At 48.1% G+C, this 21,139-nt stretch overlaps 1 protein-coding gene across 3 annotated transcripts; it reads right to left on the reverse strand.

Annotated features, from left to right (window-relative positions):
• Positions 1 to 164: 164 nt before the first annotated feature.
• Positions 165 to 15,736, reverse strand: LRRC23 (leucine rich repeat containing 23). 3 transcript variants are annotated; one of them, XM_050967563.1, is made up of 8 exons: positions 15,501 to 15,558; positions 15,271 to 15,384; positions 14,969 to 15,081; positions 12,142 to 12,395; positions 11,900 to 12,030; positions 1,736 to 1,872; positions 855 to 1,077; positions 165 to 530 (listed from the first exon to the last, which is right to left on the reverse strand). In XM_050967563.1, the coding sequence occupies exons 2-8, from the start codon at positions 15,373 to 15,375 to the stop codon at positions 492 to 494; spliced, it is 1,002 nt and encodes a 333-aa protein (XP_050823520.1). In that variant the 5' UTR covers positions 15,376 to 15,384; positions 15,501 to 15,558; the 3' UTR covers positions 165 to 491. The 3 variants fall into 3 exon arrangements, with proteins under 3 accessions (XP_050823520.1, XP_050823528.1, XP_050823537.1); XM_050967571.1 differs by lacking the exons at positions 14,969 to 15,081; positions 15,501 to 15,558 and adding an exon at positions 15,609 to 15,736; XM_050967580.1 differs by lacking the exon at positions 14,969 to 15,081 and having other exon boundaries at positions 15,501 to 15,560.
• Between the last annotated feature and the right edge of the window lie 5,403 nt (positions 15,737 to 21,139).

A 21,139-nucleotide genomic window follows, 5' to 3' on the forward strand; every position in this document is an offset into this window, starting at 1 on the left:
CCCCTGATAGGGCCGAGACAGCAGCATGTGACCCAGAGCTGCGATGAGTCAGGATTTAGAAGAAGCTTTGCAAACAGCACGTAGGGGATGGAGAGAGTGAGCCAGAGACACAAAAGGAGAGGAGAGGAGAAGGGCCCAGGATAATCAACTTCACTCACTCCAGATTCATTAATTCTTTTTATTCAAAGCAGAAAATATTGCAGGAGCTTCAGGCTCCATAATTCAAACTGCACAAACCTTAACTGTCCCTCCTTCTCTTTGGGCCTGCGAGGAGCAGAGCCTGTGCTGTACTGACTGCAATAGAGCTGCATTCCCTTAGGCAGCACAGAGGGGTGTCTGACACCAACTTCTCCCAGGAGAGACAGGGAGTGTGGGCCAAGAAAAGGTCTCTAAGGGTCAAATACATGGAGCCGTAGACACTGGTCCCTGCTCCCTGGCCAACCTACTCCTGCCCCACAGAGTTCTAAGGGACTCTAGGGGCAACTGGAGGGTCACTCAGTCACTTCCCCTTGGGCAGATTCCTCCATTTCCTGAGGGAAAAAGAGAAAAGGGAGAGGTTAACAAGGATGGTTCCAGATGTGGGGTAGGTGGTCCTATAATTCTTCTGACTGTTTTCTCAATGCTGACCCTTTCATTAGCTAAGGCTAATGGCTTGGGCCATTGTGTATGGCAGATGTGATGCAGCATGCTTCAGAGGATGTTTCACACACTGTACTCTCTCCTGGGGCTCTACTTTAGGCTTTCTTTTTTCCCCTTAATCTAAAGAAAAGACACTCAGACTGAAAATCTCTAGTCTTTCTCCTTTCCGAGTCTCTTCCCACCACAGCCCCCCACCTTGCTTTCCCTGCTCTAACCTGCTCCTCATCTCGGCGTCGCTGCCGCATCTCCTCGGCCTCTGCCCGCTCATCTTCCTCAAAGAAATCCTTGTCGAGACGCTCGAGACGGGGAAGCAGCACCAGAGCCTCCATCCGGTATTCACTTTCATCAGAACAGGGATTGTCCATCAGCACCAGTGCCCGCAGCATGGGCAGAACCTGCAGCTTTGCCATCTCCTGAAGGTTCAGAATCCCGTTCCCCCTGCAGAGGGGGGTGGTGTGGGAAAATAGGGAGAGAGAATAACTATTTATTAAAAATATCTAGTAAAAATAACAATAAAGAGACTGAACAGACATGACCCACTAAAGAGCCTCATCAGCAAACAGCCCTGAGCACCTGGGGCTCCCCAAACTGAGAGAGACAAGAAAGAAAGACCTTCCCCTCTCTGGATTTCCTTAGGTGTCTCCTCTGTGTACAGACAGCCCTTTGGATCAGCCAGTGTCATCACCTCCCCTGTATAGCAAATACCTAGGAGAAAAGGGTATTTGCAATCAACAGGGTACTGAAGGGGAGAGGGCAGAGGGACCAAAGAGGGTTTTAGCAAAGGGTACAAGGTGCAACAGGGCAGATCCGAGATGGACGTGTAGGGGCCAATCTCTCTGAAGGAACACAGTGGCAAAGAGGCATCCTAAAGTGATTGAGGAATCAGAGCACTGAGGCCCATCAAGGTGGCTTAGCCTGGGCCTTAGAAATCAGTGGGCAGGGAAGACCAACCCAGCCTCATGTGCTGGTGAAGACTGGTGTCTCCAAAGCAGCAAAGTTGACATGCTTTGAGGAGAGCAGTCCCATTGCCCACTGGGGATTCCCAGCACTCTCCAGAGGGGTCTCCAGAGCCAAAGCTGATCAGGGGAGGACCCACCGCAGATTGAGGTACTGCAGACACTTCATGCTCTTAGAGAAGCCATCCAGAGTCACAAGCCTGTTGTCACGCAGATGCAGGGTCGTAAGCTGCACCAGTTCCTCCAGGCCCTCAAGGTGGGTAATGAAGTTTTGGGCCTGAGCACCGGAAGAGAGAGGAGAGATTGGGGTGAGAGAAGGAAGAAAGTTGGAGAAAGGGAGGAGAGAATCAGAATAATGTTATAGTGCTAAAATCCCTTTCACTTTCCACATACTCATCACCCTAAGTGTACTCTTCTAAAGTGCACCCTTCTCTGGGGTGGGGCACAACAACTGTTTAACAATCCAACAGTGCTGTGCAATGACTTAGGATAGGAGATCCAGTGGAATACTGTTTCCAATAGAAGCTGCAGGAGAATTTTTAGGAATAATGAGTCCCGCAGGGGGCTGGGGCACATGACTTGAGAGCACAGGCTGAGGGAACTGGGCTTGTTTAGTCTGCAGAAGAGAAAAGTGAGGGGGGATTTGATAACAGCCTTCAACTACCTGAAGGGGGGTTCCAAAAAGGATGGAGCTCGGCTGTTCTCAGTGTTGGCAGATGACAGAACAAGGAGCAATGGTCTCAAGTTGCAGTGGGGGAGGTCTAGGCTGGATATTAGGAAACACTATTTCACTAGGAGGGCGGTGAAGCACTGGAATGGGTTACCTAGGGAAGTGGTGGAATCTCCTTCCTTAGGAGGTTTTTAAGGCCCAGCTTGACAAAGCCCTGGCTGGGATGATTTAGTTGGGGTTGGTCCTGCTTTGAGCAGGGGTTTGGACTAGATGACCTCCTGAGGTCCCTTCCAACCCTGATATTCTATGATTCTATGATTGAGACTAAAATAATCTGAGTTGGGATTTGAGTATGAGGCTTAACACCTTGACTTGGGCAAAGGGATAGGGGATCTTTGATGCCTACAAGGACCCAAGCAAAATGTTTTGTGAAAGACTTAACCTCCAGCAGCATTACGCTGAGGCAATGGGGCCAGGACTGACTCCAAGGGAAGAATGTCCCGTACTGAGTAACCCACACCACTCCCTCCCTGCAGCACAGTGGCCCCTAGAATTACACTGGGGCATTGAGATCATTACTGATTAGAGAACAGAGTGAGCCCTACGGTTCACTCACAGCACTACCAGCACAGTGCCCCCTACCACAGCAGTACCCAATCTGTGGCCTTGGGTTCTGAATTATCACTCTATGTGTTTGATTATGAATTGAAAATGTGTTTGCAGGGTCACGGAGCTTGCCAGGCTGGATCAGCCCAGTGGGCCATCTAGTCTGCCATCTTTGCCTTTGACAGTGGCCAGAAACAGACAAGAGCCAAATGTGAGATAATCTGCCCCCAGGGATGGTTTAAACCCTGAAACAGGGAAGTGTTATGTTCCTTCCAATTTTTTGTAGGCTTCACTGTTATAACTGGATATTTTTGTTATCCATATAAATGTCCAGTCCCTCTTTGAATCTTGCTAAGTGCTTGGCTTCAACAACTACCTCTGTCAATAAATTCCATGGTCTAATCACATGTTGTGTGAAAAAATATTTCCTTGTATTGGTTTTTAATTTGCCACCTTTCAATGCCATTGAATGTCTCATTGTTCTTGCGTTAGGTGACAGGGAGAACAGAAGTTTCTGATTTATTTTGTCTAGGCCAGTCATTATTACAGTTATAGGGACAGTTTGGAGAAGAGGGGGAAAAATAGGGTGAAGCTTGTGGGGAAACGGACAGAAGAATCTGTACCCACTAGAGCACACTCCTTCCAGAGCCTGGATGGAACCCAAGATTCCTCACCATTTGTCTGCTGTCAACAAACATCTGTGAAACCCACTGAGAAATGTGAAAACATAAGAACGGCCACAGTAGGTGAGACCAATGGTCCATCTAGCCCAGTATCCTGTCTTTCAACAGTGGCCAATGCCAGGTGCCCCAGAGGAAATGAACAGAACAGGCAATCATTGAGTGATCCATCTTGCCCAGCTTCTGGCAGTCAGAGGCCAAGGACACCCAGAGCATGGGGCTGCATCCCTGAGTATCTTGGCTAATAGCCATTGATGGACCTATCCTCCATGAACTTATCTAATTATTTTTTTAACCCCATTATAGTTTTGGCCTTCACAACATCCCTTGGCAATGAGTTCCACAGGTTAGCTCTCCATTGTGTGAAGAAGTACTTCCTTTTGTTTGTTTTAAACCTACTGCCTATTAATTTCATTGTGTGACCCGGGTTCTTATGTTACGTTAATGAGTAAATGATACTTCCTTATTCAGCTAGTGAGCAGGAGCAGCTAACAGAGGAGTTTTGCAAGAGTTCTCCAGGTGAAGGAGGAGCGATTACATGACCTTTGGGGTAAGTTTGTTGTCTGTAGTGTGTGTGTTTGTGGTGTGTTTGCTGCTTGCCTAAAATATACCGTGTGGTCTGTTTGTTTGGGGGACCGTGTGTTGACCATGTGTCTGCTGAGCCTAGCGGCCTGCTAGGCAAGGCTGAGAGCTTCTTAATGAGGCTTTGATCCCTAAACCCTATAGCACCCATCAACCCTTAACCGGGGAATGGGACTGCTCAGGAAGACTAGGGCTTTAAAAAGCCTGCTCCTAAGCGACCAGAGGAGCTAGTGAACAGAAGCGGCTAACGGGAGTTTTGCAAGGGAGTGTGAGCCAGGGGGCTAGATACACTTAACATTCTTTAAACTTAAAGCCAAACCCCCCCCCCCCCCCGATAAAAACAAAACAACAAAGGAATGAGCTGCAGGAGTAAAAAGACAATGCAGGCAGAAGTCCAGCAACAGAGTGGGAGTTACCCAGTTTATTGCACCCAGTGCAGCATGTATGATTACCTGCCCTATGGGCAGGTGGTGTATGTGTGCATTCGGTGCAAGGAGCTCCTCGTCCTCAGAGACTGGGTATGGGCTTTGGAGACCAGAGTGTTTGAACTGGAGGATTAAGGGTTGGTGGAAAGCCAACAGGTTTGGTGGAGCATGTGATTTGGACAGAGACATCCCTTAGAGAAGGATCTATTAATGGATATTCTTTATGTCCTCATAAGGAGGAGAGGATGGGAAATGATAAAAAACAGGTAGGATCTGATGAGAAACAGTCAAATGAAAAAGAGTCCCATTCAATTACACCATATAATGGCAGACAGCTAAAAAGTGACAAGTTTTTCAAGTGCTTATATACCAGTGCTAGGAGTCTAAGTAATAAGATGGGTGAACTAGAGTGCCTCATTTTAAATGAGGATATTGATATAACAGGTATCACAGAAACTTGGGGGAGTGAGGATAATCAATGGGACACAGTAATACCAGGGTACAAAATATATTGGAAGAACAGAACAGGTCGTGCTGGTGGGGGAATGGCACTGTATGTGAAAGAAAGCATAGAATCAAATGAAGTAAAAATCTTAAATGAAACAAATTGTACCATAGAATCTCTACGGATAGTAAGTAATTCCATGCCCTAATAATAAGACTATAATGGGAACCGTGACCAATGGAAACTGCAGGGGCAGTGCCAATGGACGGGGCAGCACACGGAGCTGCCTGGCCACGCCTCTGCGTAGGAGCCAGAGGGGGAACATGCCGCTGCTTCTGGGAGCTGCTTGAGGTAAGCACGCCCAGAGCCTGCATCCCTGACCCCCTTCCCCAGCCCTGATTCTCCCTCCTGCCCTCTGAATCCCTCAGTCCCAGCCGAGAGCACACTACTGCACTCCCAACCCCTCATCCCCAGCCCCACGCCAGAGCCTGTACCCCCAGTCAGAGCCCTCACCTGTACCCCTAATATCATGAGCATTCATGGCCCACCATACAATTTCCATACCCAGATGTGGCCCTCGAACCAAAAAGGTTGCCCACCCCTGACATAGAGGATGGCAACTTATACTGCTATTGGTTACTCTGTTAATTGAAGTGGCAGAGGTCTATGCAATGAATCCAAAGGTTCCAACTTTGCTGATGACACCCCACATTAAAAGAACATTATTAAGGTTGAACTCAAAAGTTAAGAAATGCCATAATTAAAACTGTGCAAACTGAATTCGGCTCCCCTTATACAGGGGCGGCTCTAGCTTTTTTGCTGCCCCAAGCACGGCAGGCAGACTGCCTTCGGCAGCGTGCCTGCGGGAGGTCCCCGGTCTCGTGGATTCGGCATAGTCACCACCGAATCTGCAGGATCAGCGCAATAGGCGCAATATGCCCCAGGCCCCGGGCTCTGCAGGGGCCCCCACAAGTTTTTCGGGGCCCCTGGAGCGGGATCCTTCACTCGCTCCAGGGGGCCCGGAAAACTCTTGTGGGGCCGGGCCCTGGAGCTTCTTCCGCTCCCGGTCTTTGCCGGCGGGGGGTCCTTCCGCTCCAGGGCGGAAGGACCCCCCACCAGTGAATTACCACCGAAGCGGGACCTGCCGCTGAAGTGCAACCCAGTCTTTGGCGGTAATTCGGCGGCGGGGGGCCCTTCCGTTCCGGGACCCACTGCCGAAGTGCCCCGAAGACCCGCGGCGGGGGCCCCCCGCCGCCAAACAGGGCCAGCTCTAGACATTTCGCAGCTCAGGGGGCGCCCTGCCGCTTGCCAGTCCCGCGGCTCCGGTAGACCTCCCGCAGGCATGCCTGCGGATGCTCCACCGGAGCCGCAGGACCAGCGGACCCTCCACAGGCACGCCTGCGGGAGGTCCACAGGAGCCGCCTGCCGCTGACGGCCCCAGGCCCCCGGAATCCTCTGGGCGGCCCTGCACAGAAATAAGGCTCACTGGGATGTAATTCCCTGGGTCACCCCTTGAATATTTTAGATACAACATTTGCTACCTTCCAGTCTTCTGGAGCAGTGTCTGATTTTAATTAGAAATTGTACATTATTGGTAGTAACTCAGCCACTTCATTCTTGAGCTCCTTCAGCACTCTTGCGTGTAATCATCTGGGCCTGGGGACATATTACTGTTTAATTTATCAATTTATTCCAAAACTTCCTCTACTGACACCTCAATCTGGGACTATTCCTCAGATTTATCTCCTAAAAAGAATGGCTGGGGTGTGGGGCTCTCCCCCACATCCTCAACAGTGAAATCCAATGCAAAGAATTAATTTAGATTCTTTGTAACAGCCTTGTCTTCCTTGAGTGCTCCTTTAGCACCTTGATCACCCAGTGGCCCCGCTGACTGTTTGGCAAACTTCCTGCTTCTGATGTACTTAAAAAAAAATTGCTGTTAGTTTTTGTCTCTTTAACTAGTTGCTCTTCAGATTATTTCTTGGGCTGCTTTATTATACTTTTATGCTTGATTTGCTAGGGGCTGTGCTCTTTTCTATTTTCCTCAGTAGGATTTTATTTCCAGTTTTTAAAGAATGCCTTTTTGCCTCCAACCACCTCTTTGACTCTGCTGTTGGGTCATGGTGGAATTTTTTTTGTTCTCTTACTGTTTGTTTTTATTTGGGGTATACATTTAGTTTGAGCCTCTATTATAGTGTTTTAAAATCATTTCCATGCAGTTTGCAGCCATTTCATCCTTGTGACTGTACCTTTTAATATCTGTTTAACTAGCTTCTGCATTTTTATGTAGTCCCTCTTTCTGAAATTAAATGCTGCTGTGTTAGCTTTCTTTGGCATTTCCCCCCTACAACGATGTGAAGTTTAATTACATTATGGTCGCTATTATGAAGTGATTCAGCTATATTCACCTCTTGGACCAGATCCTGTGCTCCACTTAGGACTAAATCAAGAATTGCCTCTCCCTTTGTAGGTTCCAGGACTAGCTGCTCCCAAGAAGCAGATATTAATGGTGTTTCTGCATCCTGAGGTGACATGCACCTACTCAATATGGAGATAGTTGAAAACCCCCATGATTATTGTTTTCTGCCTTTGTAGCTTCTCTAATGTCTCTGAGCATTTCATAATCACCTTCATCATCCTGGTCAGGTGGGCGGTAGTATATTTGTACTGTTATACTCTTGTTCAAGCATGGAATTTCTATCCACAGAGATTTTATAGTACAGTTGGATTCATATAAGATTTTTACTGTACATATAGCGCCACTCCCCGACCAGCATAACCTATTCTGTTGTTCTTGTGTATTTTGTACCCTGATATTACTGTGTCCCATTGATTATCTTCATTCCACCACGTCATGATATAATTCCCCACTCTGAACCTTAGCGTCCAAAAGATGGGGTACCAGCATGAATTCCTCTAAGCTCAATTACCAGCTTAGAACCTGTAGCGCTGCCACCAACCAGGAATTCCAGTGCCTGGTACACTCTGGTCCCCACAAAACCTTGCCCGGGGACCCCCAAGACCCAGACCCTCTGGATCTTAACACAAGGAAAGTAAACCCTTTCCCTCACCGTTGCCTCTCCCAGGCTTCCCCTCCCTGGGTTACCCTGGAAGATCACTGTGTGATTCAAACTCTTTGAATCACAAAACAGAGAGGAAAATTCACCTTCCTCCCTCCTTCTCTTTCCCCCTCCCAGACTCTTCCTGAGAGAAAGTAATCCTGGCACAGAGAGAAATCAGCCTCTCTCTCCCTCTTCCCTCCTTTCTCCCCACCAATTCCCTGGTGAATCCAGACCCAGTCCCCTGGGGTCTCACCAGAATAAAAAAACAATCAGGTTCTTAAACAAGAAAAGCTTTTAATTAAAGAAAGAAAAACAGTAAAAATTATCTTTGTAAATTTAAGATGGAATAGGAACAGGGTCTTTCAGCTATAGACACTGGGAACACTCTCCCAGCCCAAGTATACAAGTACAAATTAAAATCCTTTCAGCAAAAATACCAATTTGAACTCCTTTCAGCCAAATACACATTTGCAAATAAGGAAAACAACCATAAGCCTAACTCGCTTTATCTACCTAGTACTCACTAGTCTGAACTTATAAGAGCCTGTATTGGAGAGACTGGAGAGAAACCTGGTTACACGTCTGCTCCCTCTGAGCCCCCAGAGTGAACAACAACCAAAACTAACAGCACACACAGAAACTTCCCTCCCTCAAGATTTGAAAGTATCCTGTCCCCTGATTGGTCCTCGGGTCAGGTGACAGCCAGGCTCACTGTTCTTGTTAACTCTTTCCACGCAAAAGAGATATGAAGCAGTTTTGTTCTATTAACTCTTACTTATCTGTTTATGACACACCATGTTTCTGTAATGCCTATTATATCAATGTCCTCATTTAATGCCAGGTACTCTAGTTCACCTATTTTAGTATTAAACTTCCAGCATCTGTGTATAAGTGTAACCCATGTGTCTAATAGGGAGATGCCTCTTTAGGAGACCCAATGAGGGGAGGTAGGAGTGAGCTGTGTCTGGATCATTGTTGCTAGGCAGATTAAGCACTCCAGAAGCTTCTGGAATTGGGTGTGGTAGTTTTGAGTCTGCTTCAATAGGTTCCCTGTTGCTGGAGTCAGACTCCATAAGGGCAATGCTATGGCTTCTGGGAGCCACCTGCTGTGGCTCCCGACCCAGTGCCCTGGCCAGAGCGGGACCAAGCCATGTGGTGAGGCTCGAGGGCCTGCTTAAAATGTAGCTTGCCCACCCCTGTTATAGACTCAGCAGACTGTCTAGATTTGGTGACCAAAGCCTCTAACTGAGACTTAGGTGAACAAAACCTAAGCTTTTGGAAACTTTCAGTTTCTTCTCACTGTATTTCTGCAGGGACTGACCTGTTCAGATTTTAATTTGTTTTCTTTATTTATGCTAATGTATAACTGTGAAAGTAATGTCTGTGGATTATAAAATAGCTGTGTCATGTAAAAATTAGATTATAAAACTTATGATAAAAAGGTTATTTAATTAAATTCATTTCTTTAGTTCCTTTTGGGACTTGAATGTGGGGAGGTTGACCCTGTGCAATCCTTGCTGAAAACCCTGAAAGACTGAACTCTGGGTCTCTAGCTACTCTTCTGTGGGAGTTGGGGTTTTTTTAGGCACTGGAGAAGGGTAATGAAGTAAACTCTAGCCCCCTCAAAGGTTAATAAGCTCTTGTACATTTTGTCAATATTCAGCTGCTTGCCTCTTGTGTTCTATTTAAATGGAACTCTTTTGTGTGTGTTTGTTCCTCACTAGCTCCTACCTGCACTTCACCAACTTCTTCCTATCCTCTTTACTAGGATATTGAGTCACCTTTAATAAACTCCTCTCTAAGAGAGGTCTCTGCCCAAACTGTTTGCTCCTCTGCCTCCATCAGCTTTCTCCAGTCATTAGTTTACAAAATCCTCTCAAGCTTTTTAATTTTACATGCCAGCAATCTGGTTCCCTTTTGGTTTAGGTAGAGCCCATTCTTCCTGTATGGGGTCCTCCTTTCCTAAAAGTTTCCCAGTTCCTAATAAACTTAAAACCCTCCTTCCTACGCCATCGCCTCCTCCATCCATTGTTTTTTCAGGTACTATCCTTGTCAAATCTAAGGACTTACTTTGTTTACTTTCAACTGCGGGTCTTTAACTAATCTTATTTTACTGCAATCTCCCTTTTCAAAGCTTAGAGTCACTCACTGTATCACTTTTTGTTGCCCTACCTGCCCCTTGGATGTTGAACCTAATTATACTGTAGTCACTATTACTTAGTGGCTAGCTCCTGTCACTGAATATTACTTAGAACTAAGTTAAGAATAGTTTCTCCTCCTGGCTGCTCTAGCTCTAGCTGTTCCAAGATGCAATCCTTTCAAGTGCTGACAAGTTCCTTCTCTGACCTATCAGTCCTCATTCTCAAAGAAAACCTGCACAACACTTTCAAAACTGGGGGTTGGAATCAGCCCTGTCACTGTCAGGGAGAAGGAAGACAGCATCGTCTCCCTAAATGCCTCACACTTCATATCCTGCACCTATTGAAGATCAGGGGGATGGGCGGGTGCAAACCTGCCCACATATAAAGGCCCTCCCTCAGCTTAAGGGGAGGAACTACTGGACCCAAAGCTCAAATGATTCCAGAGACAACAAAGGGGGGGAAAAAAGGATGGGAGTGCAGGTATCCAGAGTGGATAACATACCTTACAGCCTTCCAATGGGAGTAGTGGGGGTAAAAGACATATCTGGCTTCAAGACTAAGCTTGATAAGTGTATGGAGGGGATGGTATGATGGGATAGCCTAATTTTGGCAATTAATGTGGCAATTGATCTTTGATTATCAGCAGGTAAGTATGCCCAGTGGTCTGTGATGGGATGTTAGGTGGGGTGGGATCTGAGTTACTACAGAGAATTCTTTCCCGGGTGCTGGCTGGTGAGTCTTGCCCACATGCTCAGGGTTTAACTGTTCGCCATAGTTGGAGTCGGGAAGGAATTTTCCTCCAGGGCAGATTGGCAGAGGCCCTGGTGGTTTTTCACCTTCCTCTGCAGCATAGGGCACAGGTCACTTGCTGGAGGATTCTCTGCAGCTTGAGGTCTTCGAACCACAATTTGGGGACTTCAGTAACTCAGACATAGGTTAGGGGTTTGTTACAGGAGTGGGTGGGTGAGATTCCGTGGCCTGCATTGTGCCACAGAATGATCATAGTGGTCCCTTCTGACCTTAAAGTCTATGAAAATCTAGGAGTGGATGGGCACAAGGCCCCCACATCTAAAGGTCCCTCCCTTCCCCCAACCTAAAGGAAGGAGCTGCCAGACCCAGATCTCAAGTGGTTCTGGGGGTACAACTAATGAAAAACAGGGACAGGAGTGAGAGTCACAGAGGAGCTAAAGGAAGTCACATCCCCTGCAGCTGCAGAAGCAGGTCTAGCTGCGAGGTCTCTGAGTGCCTGCAGTTCTTTCTCTGCTGCAGTTGCTCAGCAGCTTCCCTGCAGGCTGCCTGCTGCATCGCAGAGAGAAGAGAGTGGTTGTTCCATTGCCTGCTGTGGGAGCTCCAGAGAGTGCAGGATAGGAGTTTGACTTGCCCCACCTGAGCCTCGGAGAGCACCTGGCACAAGATGCTATTCTCCCTTACACCGCTCCCCAGGGCAGCAAAGGGGATTGGTTAAAAAGGAGAAGCTGAGAGCCACTGACTGAGCATGCTGGGAACACACTAGTTTACAGAATCTTCCCCAAATAATTGATTGTGATCCCCTGACCTTTTTGAAACATGTTAGTCTCACAGGCTGATAAGGCTGCACAGCGCTGGCCTACCACCACACTGGCGCATGGATGCCCCAGTGGAGTCTCTACACCACTCTCTGTGGCATAATGCCCCTGAGGTGAGGTGCTCTTACCAGGTAAAGGTTCTTGAGCTTGGGCAGGTGCAGCCCTGTAGTGGTTTCTAGCTTGTTTCCTCGCAGCTCCACCGTGTGCAGGTTTGTCAGCTTCCCTGGATCCAGACCCGATATTACCTGGATTTCATTCCCTGAGTGACAGAGAAGGAAGCAGCAAAAGGGTTAATCCCTCCAGCGTTCCCTTCCCAGCACACAGCAAGAAGCACTTCTTTGTGGTGAGGCCTGGTACACACTCACCTCACCTTTAAGGTTGAGGCTGCCCAGGCGTGGATGGGTAATACCCTCCGTGTCCCTGATGCGGTTGTGGGCGAAGCTGGCAATCTGCAGGTAAGGCAGCTCTGGGAGACGGGTGCTGATCAGCCGATTCCCATCCACCTTCAGCCACAGAAGGTGAGTGAGGCTGCCCAGAGGAGACAGATCTCGCAGCTGGTTTTCTGACAAGTCCACATAACGCAAGTGAATGTAGTTCTGGAGAAGGCTGATATCTGTCAGGTCCCTGCCACAGGATGAGGATGTGAAACAAACATCCAGCTTTCTTCTTCCCATCCCTCCCCTCCCAGAGCTGGTCTCCACTCTGCCCTTCCTCCCTGTTGGGGAGCCAGTCCCCTCCTCTGCAGCCTACCTACATCTGGTCTGGAGAAACTTCTCTGGACATAAGAAGGAGGGAGAAGGCAGATGGTGGAGTGAGCAGAGGGGTTGGAAACAGAGTCTTGAGGGACCCCTAGGTGGAGACCCCTCCCATGAATGGAGAAGGAGCTGTCAGGAGCAGGCAGAAACTGAGGGGAAGAAACCCAGAGAGGCTGTGAAGAGATAAGTCCATCAGATAGTGGTCTTAGCATTGAGGGCTGGGTGGGGAAAAGAGGGAGACGGGGAAGGACAAGGCTGCAGGACTAGGAGGCTGGAATGCATAATTAGTGACAGCGCCGTTCTAGGGGCAGACGAGCAGGGAAGTTGACCTGGCTACCAACTTCCAGGGTCCCCAACCTCTCCTGAGCTGATCGGGCATAGGGGGCAAAAAACATTTTCCACCCTGGCCAGCAAAACAGCAAGGGCTGCTCCTGATTAATTAAAGACAGGAAGGTCTCTCTAGTACCTGGTGGATATGGCCAGCATGGGGCTTAGTTCACAGGGATGTGAGTTCCAAAGTCTCCCAATAATGTTCTCCCCATGACACTTATGGGTCCACGGATTACTGGCAACTGGGGGGTGAGGAAGAAGATAATTCAGTTGGCTGCTGGGTTTGGGGTGGTGAAGTCACTTGAACAGCAGCAGGAATCAGTGCAAAGGGCATATGTCATAAACAGATAAGTAAGAGTTAATAGCACAGAAGTACTTCATATCTCTTTTGCCTGTAAAGGGTTAACAAGTCCAGTGAGCCTGGCTGTCACCTGACCAGAGGACCAATCAGAGGACAGGATACTTTCAAATCTTGAGGGAGGGAAGTTTGTGTGTGTGCTGTTAGTTTTGGTTGTTGTTCACTCTGGGGGCTCAGAGGGACCAGACGTGCAACCAGGTTTCTCTCCAATCTCTCCAATACAGGCTCTTATATGCCCAGAACAGTGAGTACTAGGTAGATAAGGCGAGTTAGGCTTATGTTTGTTTTCTTTATTTGCAAATGTGTATTTGGCTGGGAGAAGTTCAAATTTATATTTTGCTGAAAGGATTTTAATTTGTACTTGTATACTTAGGCTGGGAGGGTGTTCCCAGTGTCTATAGCTGAAAGACCCTATACCTATTCCATTTTAAATTTACAAAGATAATTTTTACTGTTTTTTCTTTCTTTAATTAAAAGCTTTTCTTGTTTAAGAACCTGATTGTTTGTTTTTTTATTCTGGTGAGACCCCAGGGGACAGGGTCTGGATTCACCAGGGAATTGGTGGGGAGAAAGGAGGGACGGGGGAGAGAGAGGCTAATTTCTCTCTGTGTTAGGATTACTGTCTCTCTCAGGGAGAGTCTGGGAGGGGACAGAGAAGGAGGAGGGAAGGTGAATTTTCCTCTCTGTTTTAAGATTCAAGGAGTTTGAATCACAGTGATCTTCCAGGGTAACCCAGGGAGGGGAAGCCTGGGAAAGGCAACGGTGAGGGAAAGGGTTTACTTTCCTTGTGTTAAGATCCAGAGGGTCTGGGTCTTGGGGGTCCCCGGGCAAGGTTTTGTGGGGACCAGAGTGTACCAGGCACTGGAATTCCTGGTTGGTGGCAGCGCTACAAGTACTAAGCTGGTAATTGAGCTTAGAGGAATTCATGCTGGTACCCCACCTTTTGGATGCTAAGGTTCAGAGTGGGGAGTTATACCATGACAGCATAGCTCTGGGGGATGTCATCTAAGCCTCCCTACTGCTCACAAGAGGAGAGCTGCTGAGAGCATTTCCTAGAGTGTCCATCTAACTATCCATCTGTCATATCTACCCAGTCATTGTATCTAGCTGGACGTTGATATTGGTGTTCTCATCAGTGTATCTGGGCATCTACCTGACCCTACCGATCAGAGTGATCTGGAATGGGGTATCTCAGAGGTAACTTAGGGCTGGCTAACCGTGGTGAAGTCTCCACCAGGGCATGATGTCCTGCCACCTGCAACCTGTGAGTCTAACCAGAGAGAAAGGGCTGTAGAAATGCTTTGCTGGCTGAACAAGCTGAACTCCAGTTGGCCAGTCATCTCCTGGTGCCAGCTTTGACTTGGGAGAGCAGGAAGAGGCCTATGTAGATATTGGGGGAGAAGCAGACACAGGAAGGGAGGAGGGACACTAACAAAGTGACAGCCCCAAAGCCCATATCCCTTCCCATCATCCCAGGGTACAGTCAGAGGTAACTCATAATATGATCTGTCCAGAATATTGAGTGGGATATCCCACCAACCATGGCAACCCAGATAGAAAGAAGCCACACTACTGGGCACTGCAATCCATTTCCCCATTAATTATCATTCCAGAATTTTTTCCCCAACCTTCTCCCATCCACCTAGAAAGGGTGCTGCAGAAAAGGGTGCTGGCTTCTGCCCTGCTACTGGGGGGTGGGGGGAGGAGGAGGAGGAGGAGGAGGAGGATTTGATTGTGCATGTTGCCACACTCACTTTTCCTTTGCCTCTAGTTTCACATAGGCATGAGCCAAGCCATTGCCTGTTTTACACAAGAGGGAGAGGCCTCCCTTCATGATCTCCTCTGTAAGAAGGTGGGGAGACAAGCTCTGGAGTAGGGAGAGAAGGAATGGAGAGAGACAGAAATGAACAGTCAGAGAAAGAGAGACTTAGAGATAACATCACACAAAAATAAGGCAAGGTCAGTCTCTCAGCCCACCCCTAACCCCAGCCATGTCCCCCTACAGATTCCCTCCCCTCACGCTCAGGGTCCTTCTCTCCATGTCAGGCTTCCTTACCTCCTCCTCCTCCTCCTCTGTTGGATCCTTCTCTTCCTCCCCCTCCTCTCCCTCCTTTTCTTGTTCGTCGGCACTGTACTCCTCTTCAAACTCCTCATCCGACATCTTCAGAGACTAGAAAAAGCCACATTAGAAGAGAATTTAATTCTAGCCAGAGAGCCCTGACCAGCAGCCCTTGGGGGTTTGTGTGTAACCCTGGCCTGCCAGCAGTGAAGAGAGCTTTGCCCTACCTACACCCATGCCCTCAGCTGCTGTGCCTTGGCCTGCGCTAGGGGCCCCCTTTGAGGGGAGAAAGGAGTTCAGTCTGTGCAGAGGCTCCCAGTCACACTGGTGCAGACCCCAGTCCTGCTGAGAACCCATGACCTCGCTGCACGCAAAGGGTCCTGAGAAATCTCCACCAGGTGGGGCATCAGCTGGGGCCAGAGGGGGCCTGGTGACTAGACGGGAGAAGCCTCATATCCCATCCACCAACGCTGGCACCAATGGGTGCCCTGGACCTGCATCCAGACTGGCACTGGGGCACCCAAACCTGCCCCCTACTTCGGGGTGGGGGGGAACTGACCCCCCTCTGTGAGCAGCTCCAGGAGCCTGGGACCTGCAGGGAGAGGGAGGGTTTGTTTACTGCTGCTATGGAAACCCAGGCGGTAGGTGGGAACTCTTGCCAGGATCTGCTGCCATGGCAACAGTGGGTGATTGACAAGTCCCGGTGGGCGAAAGTTCCCGGGAAATTGGGAGGAGTGGGGAGGGGTTTGGCTGCTGCTCGCTGGGAGGAGGTGGTGCATGATTTTGCATGAAGGGGTGGGGTAGTTTGAGAGCAGGGAGGTGGGAGAAGGCAGGAGCTAGGCTAGGGCAGGGCCAGTATGCGGCTGTGGTGCGATCATAGCGCTGGGCATGGGGGTGTAGAGCTGTGGCGGGAACGACTCGCTGTTCTGCGCAGGGGGCCGCAGCCTAACACGGCTGAAGGAGCACCAGCAATCAGAGGCTCTGGAACTAGGGGCACTGCTGCACCACTGGCTTGAAGCGATTTCCATCATATACAGGGTTTACAGTTTGGTTCAATGGCTCTCAGCGCTCCCACTATAAAAACTGTTCCAGGATGCCTGCCAGAAATGGCCTTCTCTGCAGAGCCCAGCTGCTCTGGATGAGAGGCGCTAGCCTGGCCAGGCTGTGCTGGTGCTGACCTGTGCTGGGGTTGTGGCGGTGCTGTGCTAATGTTGAACCAGGCAGGCTATGCTGTGGCTGCACTGTGCTGCCTGAACAGCATCTGACATTTTTGATCTCTTGTCAGTTAAGCTTTTCCATGGAACCAGCTGCTGGGAATCATTTTGAACCATAGGTGCTGGAACTAGGGGCGTGGGGAGTGTTGCTACACCCCTGACTTGAAGTGGTTTCCATTATATACAGTTTTTACAATTTGATTCAATGGCTTTCAGTACCCCTAGGACACAAATTGTTCCAGCACCTCTGTTTTGAATCCACAATGTTTACAAGCATCAGCTAGGAAACATTCAGGTTGAATCCATTCCAGTCAGTGACTGTCCAGACCCTACCAGAGTGCAGTTAGTACCAACGTCCAAGGTGCTATTTCCATGATCTCTAATGTACACTATTTCACAGCCCTAATGTTCCTGTTACACAAGCTGTGACTCTTGCGTTCTGCTGTTCAGGGGCCTGGACTGATTCAGTCTGTTCTGGTCACTGTTGAATGTGCATCTTAAGCCCCAACCCCTATACTCCATCTGTCACCTAGGAATTGTACCACAAACCCAGTTTGCTCCTGCAACCTCTCTGCACAGGATCACTTGCCTGTGCTGATCAACAAGCTCTGACAAATTCTACTTCCTCTTCCCCTACAGTTCTCTCTGTTCCTTTGATCCAGACTCTGTGCTTCCTTGAAGGCTCTCCACTTCTAAGTTCTCCTCCTACTTAATTGGCCCCACCCCCTCCTGGCTGTTCACTTCCTTTGCCTCCATTCTCATGATCCCCTCCCTTCTTAACTTCTCTTTGTGTTCTGGTACTTCCTCTCTTAATGCAAGCCTGCTCCTCTTCCTCAATCTCAGACATCCCTCCACCTCCACTGCCACTCCAGTTGCTGCCTCATACATAGGGCCCTACCAAATTCATGGTCCATTTTGGTCAATTTCACGGTCATTGGATTTTAAAAATTGTAAATTTCATGATTTCAGCTATTTAAATCTGAAATTTTACGGTGTTGTAATTGTAGGGATTCTGACCCAAAAAGGAGTCGTGTGGGGGTTGCAAGGTTATTATGGGGGGGTGTGGTACTGCTACTCTTACTTCGGCTGTTGGCTGGGATCCCAGCTCTGAAGGCAGAAATGCTGTCAGCAGCAGCACAGAAGGAAGGATGGCATGGTATGGTATTGCCACCCTTACTTCTGTGCTGCTACCTGCAGAGCTGGGCCCTCTGTCAGCAGCCTCACTCTCCAGCTGCCCAACTCTGAAGGCGGCAGTGCAGAAGTCAGGGTGCCATGGTATGGTATTGCCACCCTGACTTCTGCGCTGCTGCTGGTGGGGCGCTGCCTTCAGAGCTGGGAGCCCAGCCAGCAGCTGCCACTCTCAGGCCACCCAGCTCTGAAGTCAGTGCAGAAGTAAGGGTGGCAACACTGCACCCCTTCCTAAAATAATCTTGCAACCCCCCTGCAAATCCTTTTTGGGTTAGGACCCTCAATCTGAGAAACACTGTCTCCCCCGTGAAATCTGTCTTTCCTCTGTTCACACTGTTTTAACCACCATTTACCTTGTTGGCTCACAGATCAATCTCTTTGCTCCCACGCTGTCTCCCTGACTATGTCCTATGGGGAAATGGATTAGACACTATCTGATGGAGCTTCTCCATCTCTTGGGCAAACTCCTGGAGCATCCATAGGGAACAATCCTGCTTTGAGTCCCTTCTCCTCACAGGACTTTGCCAGACTGATTCCACACAATGTGGTGAAGGGGTTCATCCCACTGATCATGCATTTACTCACAGTCATTATGCTTATATCATGAGAGGGTTTCTTCATAGGACATTTCAGACCCTTTGTAATCTATCACACTCTTTGGCCCATCCCCTCCAGCTCTAAATCCTGCAGAAAACCCTGGAGAGACCTCACTAGATATGCTCTTACATTCAATTGCTAATGGTTTAAGGACCTTGTAAGGTAATCTGTAAAATTGGTTTGAGGGCGGGGGAGATCTTGTGTGCTTTTTCTTCTCCTCCTCTTCCCTTTTATTCTGATGGATTAAAAAGGCTTTTGTTTGTGTTTAATTTTTTCAGCCTGACTTTTACAATAACAATTCAGGTCTTTTCTACTTTCTTTTCCCTGGAAGGCTCTATGGAGGATTGGAGAATGTGTATTCTTATGAAATCAGATGAATTAAGAGGAGAAAGATTTACACAGCTAGAACAAACAATCTATTTTTTAACACCCAACAATATAAAATGCCTAACAAATAGTTTGGAGAAAACCTCTTTTTGTTAAAGATCCAACACTGACTCTTCAATGACCCACTCAGAGAACTCTCACTCCATGTATCTGTGTGCTCTGAGGAGCAGGCAGCAAAAAGTAGGGAAGATGAGATTTGGCATTCCTGATAGTTCTAAGATTAAAAATTAAGCAGAGCCCAATCTACTGCTTCCTTCTTAAAGAAGTTCTTTCAGAACTCTCTATTCTCCATAAAGAAGCAAAATAATGGCACAAATTCCATTTTTTCCCTTTTTAGTTCATCTGCATGGGCTTTTGCTCAACTCCTCATCTGGCAATGAAGATAGAAGGAGCAGGAAACCAAAAGACTTGCTCTAATCCCTGCATGAGATGCACCTTGTTCTAGGAGCGGCAAAGAAATCAAAAGGTCATCCCAGTACACTATTCCTCCTGAGTATTCCAGGGTCTCTGTTTTCAGCCGTCTATTTACATAGCACCCACTGCCTGCCACAGTCCTCCTGTCAGAGGTGGGCATTATTCTGCTTTTTTCTCATGCAGAATCTGTGAATCTTGCAGATTATTTTTCCCTTGAAATGCCCCACTCCCTGCACACACACACCGTGTTCCCAGGGAAGGTGGGTTTTGCCACACTGAATTTTAGTCTTTTCTCCCCTTCTTGTGATTAGTGCTTGTGATTTCTTTTATTACGAAATTGTGGCTAAATCGCTTTACTCTGGGACCATAAGCCCTACTTTGTACTAATCATATTTGGTATCATAAGGCAGGCCTGCGGAGGTTCTGTGTATTTAGTGATGATTCTTAACAAGTTTAACCCGACCTTTGAATTTCCTGGTTTGTAATGCCTGATTCTGGGATAATTACCTCATCCATTTAACATAATTTACCCTAAATTACTTATATATAGTCTCAGCCCTGGTCTACACTATGAGTTTAGGTTGAATTTAGCACCGTTAGATCAATTTAACCCTGCACCTGTCCACATGATGAACCATTTTTGTCGACTTAAAGGGCTCTTAAAATCAATTTCTGTACTCCTTCCCGATGAGGGGATTAGTGCTGAAATCGACCCTGCTGGGTCAAATTTGGGGTAGTGTGGATGCAATTTGACGGTATTGGCCTCTGGGAGCTATCCCAGCGTGCTCCATTGTGACCACTCTGGACAGCACTCTCAACTCAGATGCACTGGCCAGGTAGACAGGAAAAGCCCCGTGAATTTTTGAATTTCATTTCCTGTTTGCCCAGCGTGGAGAGCTGATCAGCACAGGTGACCATGGAGTGCCAGAATTCAAAAGAGCTCCAGCACGGACCCAACAGGAGGTACTGGATCTGATCGCTGTATGGGGAGACGAATCCATGCTATCCGAACTCCGTTCCAAAAGTGAAATGCCAGAATATTTGAAAAAAATCTCCAAAGGCATGAAGGACAGAGGCTATAACAGGGACCCACAGCAGTGCGTGTGAAACTTAAGGAGCTTAAGCAAGCCTACCAAAAAAACAAAGAGGCAAATGGCTGCTCTGGGTCAGACCCCCAGACATGCTGCTTCTATGATGAGCTGCATGCAATTCTAGGGGGTGCCCCCACCACTACCCCACCCCTGTTCATGAACTCCTGCAAGGGGGGAGTCTTATGCAACAACGATGAAGATTTTGGGGATAAGGAAGAGGAGGAGGAGGGTAGTGCACAGCAGGCAAGCGGAGAAAGCGTTCTCTCTGACAGCCAGGAACTGTTTATCACCCTGGAGCTAATACCCTCCCAAGCCTCCTAAGGTGGGGTCCTGGACCTTGAGGGTGGAGAAGGCCCCTCTGGTAAGTGTATCTGTGTAAATATAATGCATGGTTTAAAAGGAAGCGTGTTTAATAATTAATTTGCCCTGAACACTTGGGATGCATTCGCGGCCAGTACAGCTACTGGAATGCATTCAAGCAACATCCATTCTTTATCTCTCTGTGTTATCCTTAGGAAAGTGATATCATTCATGGGCACCTGGTTGAAATAGGGGAATTTTATTAAGGGGACATTCAGAGGCAAAATGCAACCTTGTACTGAAAACACATGTGCTGTGTAATGTTAACAGCTTGGTTCACCGTGAAAGAGTCTACCCATTGTTCTCTAAAATGTGTCTTTTTAAATACTACTCCCCCTTTTTTTTTCCTCCTGCAGTTGCAAATATTTCAGTGCTCCCCTTATCGTCTCTATCCCAGAGGCTAACACAGATAAGAAGGCAAAAAAAACCGCACTCGCAATGAAATGTCATTCAGTCCTCCTGCACAGAAAGAGCTCAGCAAAATGCGTGGAGGCAGACAATGTCAGAGTCAGGAAAGCACAAAATAAACGGGAGGACAGGAGGGATGCGCGAGAGGCGAGGTGGTGGGAGCAAGATGATAGGTGGCGGTAGCATGATGAGCGGAGGCAGGATGCA

Source organism: Gopherus flavomarginatus, chromosome 1 (genome assembly GCF_025201925.1).
Source record: "Gopherus flavomarginatus isolate rGopFla2 chromosome 1, rGopFla2.mat.asm, whole genome shotgun sequence".
Classification (NCBI taxonomy): domain Eukaryota; kingdom Metazoa; phylum Chordata; order Testudines; family Testudinidae; genus Gopherus; species Gopherus flavomarginatus.

Coding starts and splice junctions, on each gene's coding strand:
- LRRC23 (XM_050967563.1), bottom strand. CDS start 15,375: ATGTCGGATGAGGAGTTTGAAGAGGAGTACAGTGCCGACGAACAAGAA. Junction 12,396..14,968: donor AAACTAGAGGCAAAGGAAAA/GTGAGTGTGGCA, acceptor ATCCTGTGGCAG/GGACCTGACAGATATCAGCC. Junction 1,078..1,735: donor CTGCAGTACCTCAATCTGCG/GTGGGTCCTCCC, acceptor CCCCCTCTGCAG/GGGGAACGGGATTCTGAACC.